This window comes from Balaenoptera musculus, chromosome 13 (assembly GCF_009873245.2).
Source record: "Balaenoptera musculus isolate JJ_BM4_2016_0621 chromosome 13, mBalMus1.pri.v3, whole genome shotgun sequence".
Lineage (NCBI taxonomy): Eukaryota > Metazoa > Chordata > Mammalia > Artiodactyla > Balaenopteridae > Balaenoptera > Balaenoptera musculus.
In genome coordinates this window covers 12,563,663-12,573,644 of record NC_045797.1, presented here as the reverse complement: position 1 = coordinate 12,573,644, position 9,982 = coordinate 12,563,663, and the positions used below count along the sequence as shown (strand labels likewise).

The 9,982-nt window shown below is 47.4% G+C and overlaps 1 protein-coding gene across 1 annotated transcript; it reads right to left on the bottom strand.

Annotated features, from left to right (window-relative positions):
- Window positions 1-352: 352 nt before the first annotated feature.
- Window positions 353-9,725, bottom strand: IL36RN (interleukin 36 receptor antagonist). The gene is given in 7 exon segments (XM_036873405.1): window positions 353-1,116; window positions 1,119-1,224; window positions 1,396-1,523; window positions 2,534-2,619; window positions 3,928-3,981; window positions 6,683-6,900; window positions 9,411-9,725. Coding segments are annotated over 5 exon segments (465 nt in total). The 5' UTR covers window positions 3,957-3,981; window positions 6,683-6,900; window positions 9,411-9,725; the 3' UTR covers window positions 353-1,000.
- Between the last annotated feature and the right edge of the window lie 257 nt (window positions 9,726-9,982).

The window sequence follows — 9,982 nt, the reverse complement described above, 5'->3', positions numbered from 1 at the left end:
GAAGTCCTACTGGATTTAGGTTCACCCTCATATAGCGTGACCTCTTAACTAATTGCATCTACAAAGACCCTACCTCCAAACAAGGCGTGAATGAAAAATATTGCCTGCCATATCAGTAAACAAAGGATGTGGCAGCCATCAAACCATCACATTACAGCTTCCCCCAACGGTGAGCCCTGAGGAAACTCTGGATGAGAAAACACAGGATACTGGCCCCAGATAGCTGAGGTGCATATCAAAGGAATGATTCCAGTGAGCCCAGAATCTTGCATCTTCCCATACATAGAAAAGCACTGAATCCCTTAACTTGAGATGTCTGATTTTCTTAAATTCACAATAATCTTTTGATGTTCCAACTACCTGGTCTTTGTTGCAGAAACTCCTATATCCTGGCTCCCCCCTTGCCTCTTCGGAGCAGTCCCTTAGAGTTATCTGAGAGGCTGTCTTCTAGGCTTGAAGCCCTCAGAACGCCCACCAAATAAAACATAACTCTCAACTTAAGGTTGTACATTTTTCTTCAGTTGACAAAGGTCACAGTCTGAGGTTCCCAGAAGGACATGAATTGTGGGGAACAGTATTCCACCAGCGCAGGAGACCCCTTGGAGGCTGGATCCCGCCTCTTGGAATCTCAGAAGACTGTGACCAATCCAGGTCAAAGCACAGGATTGTTGCCTGTACGTTACCACAAAGCATGAAGGATTCCCACCGCTCCCCCGACCCTGACCCTGACCCCTTAGGGGTTTATCTTAGGGGTTTACCTTTCTGCAAGGTTTCACATCAGTAGTGCCACTCAGCAGAAAAGAAACCTGTGGACTAAGCCCCAAATCTCAGAAGGATTTATCCAAACTGGGAAACAGGTGGAGGAAGAGTGGCCGTGTGCCCAGTCCCTCCACGGTGGAGGCCCTGAGAGCAGAGGCCGGTTGATCACCACGGGTCTCCTCCTACACCTCCTGGCCCTGCCCAGGCTGGCCCGCCCTGGGAGCCCTGGGGGCATGTTGCCCTAGTCACACTGCTGGAAGTAGAAGTCAGTGATGGGGCCGTCCCAGCTGGTGTCCTTCAGGAGCTGAGTGACCCAGAGAGGCTGGTCCGCTTCGGGCACGGTGCAGAAAAACCAGCCGGGTAGGCGGCCAGCTCGAAGCTAGAGGTGAGCCCCGTGTCCCGCCGGTAGAAGGTGAATCTCTTGGACTCTTCGGCGCTGTGGTAGAGCTCCATGATGTTCACTGGCTGCAAGCAGAGGGCACGGCAGGTGGGTGAGGGGTAGGAGCTGGCCCCAAGGCACAGGGAGGCGGAGCCATAATTAACAGAACCCTGGAGGGAGAGGAGCCCAGGAAGCCGTGGGATCAGCATCTTTGACTTAGTGAAGCCACGTGACGAGGCTGCCCCGACAGGACCCACCTCTAGTTTCAGGGTCGGTTCCTGCCCCGTCCCACACGACAGGCACTGGCTCCCACCCTGGACGCCCAGGATGACTGGAGAGAGCTTGGCATCCAGAGACCGATTGGGGACAACGCTGATCTCCTCACCTAGAGGAAGGAAGCGGATGCAGGGACTTTGGCCGCCCTTCCCTCCCTCTGCCCCGTCATGAGCTGTATCAGGCATCCTGTCCCCAGGCTGGACAGAAGGGGAGCCTCATAACAGCTGTCATGTAGGGAAGGGTGGTCTCCTGCCAGCTGGTCCAGTGGAAGTCAAGGCAGATAGCACACGGTACCGCCTCCCAACCCCACGCCCACTCCAGGGTCAAAAGTTTGAGTCTTCTCCAAGCCCCAAGGGAGACTGACCACCTCTTTGAATGCCCCTCGACCTTCCAGCCTCTTTTCTGTAACCCGTCTTGATAAGCCTCCCATTAGAGTTAGTCAGTATCTTTCCACCCCCTGTGAGATTCCTGAGAACAGAAAAGGGTCTCATTTTTCTCTGTAAAATCCCTCCATCACACACACACATACACACACACACACACTCAGCCTCACAGAGGGCTCTGCCTGGCCCCAGTGCCCAGTAAGGGTGTTCTAGGTGAGTAGGTGTGTGCTACTCTAGAGGGAAGGTCCTGTCACACGGTGTGCAGCAGTGTGAATGAGCCCGAGGCCAGCGGGTGACACCTGCTGCTCTGGGCCCCACCACTCTGAGTGACCGAGGACCCTCAGAGTGCCGAGAGGACCAGGGGTAAAGGGGCAGAAACCCACTCCCACGTGGGAGTGAAGGTGTAGAGAGCCTGCCTTCGTGCTCTCCTCAGCACTGGCTCCCAGAAAAAGGGATGTTGGACTCAAGTCCACCTGTGAGGAAAGGACAGAACAGCCATCTTGGAAAATAATCCCACCTTTGCATAGAGGCTTCCGGTGGGACTGGGGCATGGCGCCGTGCTGGAAGGTGTGGTATTTTATTTGTCCTTGCTCAGAGCCCGGTTTTCTGATGCCCCGTCTACTGTGTCAGGCCCAGGGTCTGTTGGCTTGTGCCAATGTTTTTAAGCCCTCTTCAGGCCCCCTCCCCTCAGAGTATTTAGAAACCTAGGGAAGTAGGGTCCTGTTTTGCCACCAACCTTTAAGGACCTTCCCTGCTTGCAGCCCTCCGGCTTGAAGCTGGTTATCGTGCAGATAAAGCACTTTCAGTTTTGCATCCTTCATTCTAAAACATCAGGACAGGATGGCACTCAGGGCAGGTGGTGGGTGCTCCAGCTCTCCTGGGCTCTGGAGAGTCCCCCAGTCTCAGGCACTGTCACCCTCTCTTCCCACTGAGCCAGAAGTAATGGTGCAACCTTCTCTCCCAGCCCTGGGGGCTCATGCCTACCACCGGGACAAGGCCACAGCCTCCCATCTGAGTCTGGGGTTTGCCCCTTCATCCTATTCAATCTTTTCTACACTAACCAGACTCTTCCCTCTGTCAAGTTGGAAAAGAAAGTAAACTGAGTCAGAATCCTGGGTTCTCATCCTGGCTCTGCCACCATCACTGCTGAGTCACAACAGACAAGTTATTCACCCTCTCTGGGCCTGAGTCTCCTCATTGCTAAACTAAGAAGATGGGATAGATGCTGCCCAGGCCTCTTCAGGATTAAAATGTGCCTTGATTGACTTCCGCCTTTACTTCTGCTTGGTGCATTTACTTCCACTGGCCACATAGTCTCTACCACGTGAGGGATTTCTTTACATTTAAAATTCTTTCATTTTGCTTTTCAAATTTAATTCACACCTACAATCTCAGTTGATTTTCTGACATCCTGTGAGGCGAAAGCTGTACTCTAAAGGGGGTTCCTCCAGATGTGTACAAGTTGGTTCAATGCTGACTAAACACAATTAAACAAATCTCTACTTCAAAGTGACTAATATGCTGAGTTGTGCTATGGTCCTCTTTTAAGGGGGCCTAGAAAGCATATTTCCCACATTTCCTTGACCGAGGAGCACCGCTGTATAAAGCCACTCGTAGGACTGGGGTTCCACAGAACACACCTTGGGAAAAGCTATACTAGACTCCGAGTTCAGTGAGAGCAAGATTCTTCTCATTCACTGTTGCAAAAGTCCAGATCATTGCAGAGCCCCTGGCTCAGCACATGCCAATGGACAGACAGACTGACTGACAGAAGAGTTTTGCTGTTGCTGTTTTGTCCAGAGGGCAGCAAGGAGGTAGTGGTTGGATTGACATCTCTTCACTGCAGTGGGTGGTAACAGCAGGGCTCCAAGCTGGGCCTCCTAACTCCTGTTCTCACTAGGAGGGATGAGGCCACAACCCCCTCTCATCAGGGAGCCCCCAGGAGAGGGCCTGCCCCCGTCTGAAGAGGCTGGAAGAACTTCTCTAAGGACAGGGAGTTCACACCTTCCCAGCTGCCCACCCCACCTGTGGGACAAGCGCAGCGCCCTCCCCGGAAAGGCTGGATAGCAGGTCTACCCAGAACTCACTCCCCCCAGAGGACGCGGCCCAAGCAGAGGCTCAGATACTCACCGGAAGCACAGCGCCCCACTCAGGACCATCTCGAGCTTCTGGGTGTAGACTCTCCTATTTTGAGATAACAGAAAATCTTAGGTGGAGATAGAGGCTGAGCTGGCAGGGGCCTCAGTAAGCAGCCTCCTGAGCCCCCCAGCATATGAACAGCCCCCAAGGATCAGGGGATTCTAGGTCTGGGGTCAGGAGAGGTGAAGCCCAGCTCCCCGGAGGACACCTCAGAATGCTCCTTTCTCTTGGCAGGGCCCGTGGTGTCTGCCTGCTCCTCTGAGGTTGCCTCAGCCCTTTTAGTGATGCCCTAGGGAGGGGTTCCTGAAACTGCCTCAACCCCAGGAGGAGCAGGATTTCCAGAGTGATTTCACACCGCCTTAAGCTTCCAGAAACACCTGCTGCCCATTATCTCTCTCAGGGAGCGAAGCTGCTGGAAACAGTCTTCTTCTAGCAATTCTGAAGAACTTCCAGGGGCTTTCCAGCCCTTAGTGAGCACTCATGTCCTGGACATCTGGCCCTTCCAGACCCAATGGTATCATACAGAGAGCAGCTCAAGGAAAGCAGATTTTAGAACAACCCCCTTTCCTCCTTCCTCCCTCCCCTCCCTCCTTCTCTCCCTCTTTTGTTCCCTCCCTCCTTCTTTTCCCTCTTTCCTTCCTTCTTTCCTCCCTCCCTCTCTTCCTTCCTTCCTTCTTTCCTTCCTTTCTGCCTTTGCCAGGACTACGGGAAATGCTGGAGGTGGAGCTCTCCTGCTTAGCGGATGTTAAGTCAATGTATTCATTGTAGAATAACCTGAAAATCCATATTGACAAAACAAATCAAAACACATGGATACTTATCTCCAGTGCGTGTGTCATCAGCAAACCAAGGACAACAGTTTTTCCTCTGCACATACACGCCTGTAACCATCGCAGCTTTACACACGACTGCATCCCAGAACCTACACTCATTTCAACACGCTTTTTTCACGTAGCAAAATAGCAGAATCTCTTTCCATACCAAGTATAATGATATCAGAACATTGAATAGCCAAATAGTATTTCATTCTACAAATGCAACATCATTTATTTATAGCAATCCGTTATTAATAGTCCTTATTGCTATTATGTGCCATTGAAAATCATGTTGTGACAGACATCTTTGTATCAACATCTTTGCTCGAGTGTCTGATTATATCCCTTGGAAATAAAACCTAGCTTGGGCCATCTATGACTGATCTTTCTTCAGTACCTAACCGGTAAAATAACATGTGACTGTGTAACAATTCATGTGGTTTTAATCCATCCATACACTCTCTGTGATGGATCTAAATGAAAGGTAAGGGTCAGTGCATAATGACAATTTAATTTTGTCTTGAGCACAACTGATAACCATTTATTGTTAAGGTATACCTTTTAAAGAAACTGTGTTCAGGCTCATGGGCTAAAATGTCCTTAAAGTGTTCAAAAATAAATAAAATATCAAGTTGTTCAAAGGATAGAAAAATAACTCATCACTCATAATGCCACTAATGTGATAAACACCTTTCAGAAAATGTAGAGGCTTATGCAAAATTGTTGAATTGGCCATAAATTGACCCAACAGAAATAACACTCTTTGTGCAAATACTTGCAAAAAAGAACAAAAGAAAAAAGAAATTCCAGAGGGAGTTGGCCATTAGGCAAAGTGGCTTTAAGCAAACAGGCTTTCATTTGCAAAGTGATAATAGAGAAGAAGATTTTGTTTCCCCTAAAAATGTAAAATGCCATCTGCCCTGGTTGCCCTCTCTGATCTCCTGACCCCAGTGAATTGCACCTCAGGACGCTGCTGTGGTGCTTCATCAAGCTCTTTCCTCATTCTGCTAATAAAGAATGAAGCCAGTATGTGGTTGCCCCCCCACCCCGGGATGCTGAGGGTACAGGGGGATGTCTCCGCCAGCTCCGTCTACTCCACGATGTGCATAACAGGGGATGGATACAGAGTGGATGGACGGGACAACAAATGGATGAGCCAGGAAGGTGAAAGTAAGAAAAATAAAACAAGCCCCTGTTAAGAAAAGTTCTCCAAACTTGAGAATAAAACACAATGATGGCATCATGTGCTGTCAGTGTCATACTGGAGCATCCTCAAACAGTCCCACCAACAATTGCTCAATTCCCTGGGGAACATCTGTCTTCATTTGACTTATTAATTACCATGGATTAGATATCAAACTCTGTGAAGTTAGATGTGAACTAAGAGAAGACTGATAAATTTCAAATGATTTCTGCCTGATAGAAAAGATAACCCCAAAGGGTACAGTTGGATTGCCTTGTAATTCATTAGGCAGTTTTTTTTTTTTAATCTAAGCCAGTCTATTCCACGATTTCTTTCCTGACTGATCATATAAACCTCTGTTCCTTGACTTATCTTTTGAATTAGCTTTATCATCCTGCCAGTTTCTTCATTTATTAATAAAGATAAATCTTTGACACATGCTCACTATGTGTTTGTATGAGAGTCATGTTTTGGGTTTTTTGAAAATTAAACTGGCGTTAGCTAAAACAATGTTATTTTGCCCCAGACTCACACACCATGTGTGGTGGCTTTAAAATATGTCCACAGATTCTTTGATACTCCACCCTTTAAGAGGTGGAGCTTAAATCTCCTTCCTTTGAGCGTGGCTGGACTTAGTGACTTGTTTCTAAAGAATACACTATACGGTGGAAGTGGTAGCATGCCACTTCTGAGGCTAGATGGTAGAAAGCATTGCAGCTTCCCCCTGAACCTTTCTTGAACCACTCACCTGGGAGAAGCCAGCTACCGTGTCACAAGCAGCCTGCAGAGAGGCCCACGTGGGGAGGAACTCAGACCTCTTGCCAACAGCTCACTCGCAAACCTTCCAGCCCCATTAGCGCCATCAGATGATGCAACACTGTCTGACATCATAACTGCCACTTCATGAGAAACCCTGAGTCAGACTACCCAGCTAACGTCACTTTTCAGATTCCCGATTCTGAGAATCTGTATGAAATAATCAATGTTTGTTGTTTTAAGCTGCTAAGTTTGGGGATAATTTCTTACACAGCAATAGGTAACTAATACACTTTGTCATCACGACTGGCAGTTCCTGTTTCTGTTGTTCCTGTTGTTTTTTCATTCTCCAGTCTTCAGTGAGTGTCCTCCCTTCTTAGGAAACAGCTCAATACTTCACAGACTTTATAGGACCATGGAGGTGCCCAGAAGCTGTCCCATCCTGCAGAGGGGTAATGTACCCCAAGGTGACTTCTCACCACCCTTGAGCAGCAGCACACATTCACCAACAGTTTATTATAGTAAAATGGTAGTTTTTTATTAAGAAGATAAATTTAACAATAATTAAAATAAACAGTATTCACTTGGTCTTCATTATGTCCCCAGAACAATGTTTAGTGATTGACCTGAATTTTCTCATTTTGTGCTCAGAACTGCCCTGTGTGGTAAATACCATTATTATGTCTCATTCATGGGTGTGGGAACCAAGCATAGAAAGATTAACTGTTGCCTGATATTAGACCTGCAATTTGTATTAGAGTCAGAACCAAACCCAGGAAACCCCAGTCCAAAGCTATTGAGCCCAAGACACAACGCATGAGTGAGAGTGATGGTTTCACAATCTGAGTCCAATCCCATCAGGCCCCTGCTCCCCACGTCTCTGGGAGTAAAAGGCAAGTCTTCACCACACTTCCAGAGCCCCACAAGATCAGGCTCTCATTAACTGCTGATCTCATCCTTTCACCACCTCAAGCCACGTGAACCTCTTGCTCTTTCTTGAACAAGTGGGACATGCTCTTGCCTCGGGGCCTTTGCGCTGGCTGTTCTCTCAGCCTGGAAAGCTCTTCTCCAAGATATCAGCATGTCTCACTCCCTTACTCCTTAAAGTCTTAAAGCTGAACTGTCACCTTCTCAAGACCTACACTCATCATCCTATGCTGCTCTCTCCTGCTCCCACATTCCCCTTTCCGCGCTCCATTTCTTTGCAAAGCACTCACCATTTGTAAGCACACTGAATAATTCAGGTGTGTACTATGTGTATTATTTATCAGCTCCCCTGCCAATCCTGCTGGAAGATAAGCTCATTCAAATGGAGGTGTTTTCTGTTTGTTCATTGGCATATTCTAGGCACTTAAGGTGGTGCCTAGTATACAGTAAGCCTTCAATTAATAATGTTGCATTGACATCGAATGGATTACATGCTGTGCCACGTAGAAAAGGCCAGAGACTTGTCGAACATTTTGTTCACAATTACGATTTTATTTCTCAGAGAGTTTTGATGCTTCTGGCCCCTCATTCTCTTGATGTAGCAGTTAAGACCACAGGTGGACAAACTTTGGCCTGTGGGCTAAGATGGGCCCACTGTTTGTTTTATTGGAACACAGTCTTACTCATTTGTTTACACAGCCTATGAATGCTTCTGTACTACAATGACAACAATGAATATTTGTGACAGAAACTGCATAGTTTGCAAAACCTAAGATATTTAGTACCTGGCCCTCTAGAGAAAAATTTGCTGAACTCTGGTCAAGATTGTCTGGATTCAAGTCCTAAATCTGTCACTTGGGACTTCCCTGGTGGCACAGTGGTTAAGAATCCGCCTGCCAATGCAGGGGACACGGGTTCGAGCCCTGGTCCGGGAAGATCCCACATGCCGTGAAGCAACTAAGCCCGTGCACCACAACTACTGAGCCTGTGCTCTGGAGCCCACGAGCCACAACTACTGAGCCCAAGTGCCACAACTACTGAAGCCCGTGCACCTAGAGCCCATACTCCACAACAAGAGAAGTCACCGCAATGAGAAGCCTGTGCACCGCAATGAAGAGTAGCCCCCGCTCACCACAACTAGAGAAAGCCCGCGTGCAGCAACAAAGACCCAATGCAGCCAAAGATAAATAAATAAAATTTTTAAAGAAGAAATTTTAAAAATCTGTCACTTATTAGCATGTGTCTTTGGCCAAGTTATTTAACCTTTCTGTGTTTGGAGTCCTCTTCTGTGAAATGGGGATAAAAATAGTACTTACTCATTACTCAGTCATAAAAAGGAATGAAATTGGGTCATTTGTAGAGACATGGATGGACCTAGAGACTGTCATACAGAGTGAAGTAAGTCAGAAAGAGAAAAACAAATACCGTATATTAACGCATATATGTGGAATCTAGAAAAATGGTACAGATGAACCTGTTTTTAAGGCAGAAATAGACACAGATGTAGAGAACAAACATAAGCACACCAAGGGGGGAAGGGGGAGGTGGGATGAATTGGGAGATTGGGATGGACATACATACACTAATATGTATAAAATAGATAACTAATGAGAACCTGCTGCATAGCACAGGGAACTCTACTCAATGCTCTGTGGTGACCTAAATGGGAAGGAAATTCAAAAAAAGAGGGGATACATTTATACATATAGCTGAGTCACTTCACTGTACAGCAGAAACTAACACAACACTGTAAAACAATTTTACCCCAATAAAAAAAAAAAAATAGTACTTACTCAGGAGTCGTTGTTAAGATTAAATGAGTTAACGTATGTGAAGTGTTTAGAACAGTGCCGGGCACATAGTAGGTGCTTAAATGTCACCTATATCATCGTCAGCATCATCAACATCATCAGCTACATGGCCCTGGGAAATTTGCTTCATCTCTCTGATGTGATGATTCATCTCACCTCCTTTTTGTTTCTCTATAAAGACGAGAGTAATATCCACCTCACTGGGCTGTCATGAGGACTGGTTGAGACAGAGTCTGTGAAGAGCACGGTGGGCACTTAGCACAAACCCCCAGACGTCTGCTTCCTGCCCTCTCTGGGTTTCCCGGTCTCCTGCACTCGTCCCCAGGTACTTAAAGAGGAAACTGGGAACATAGCAGAGGCCAAGTTCACATTCACCTAAATCTGGGGCTGGTTCAAGACCAAACACTTCCTTGCATGTGCTAACGTGCTTACCTGGGCCAGTGAGGGAGAAGTCCCCGCCTCAGCCTGGCTGAGAGGCCACAGCACAAGCTGTGGGATTTCCAAGAAGGTTAACATTCGCCGCACAGTCACTTTGCCCGGCACCATCTCAAAAG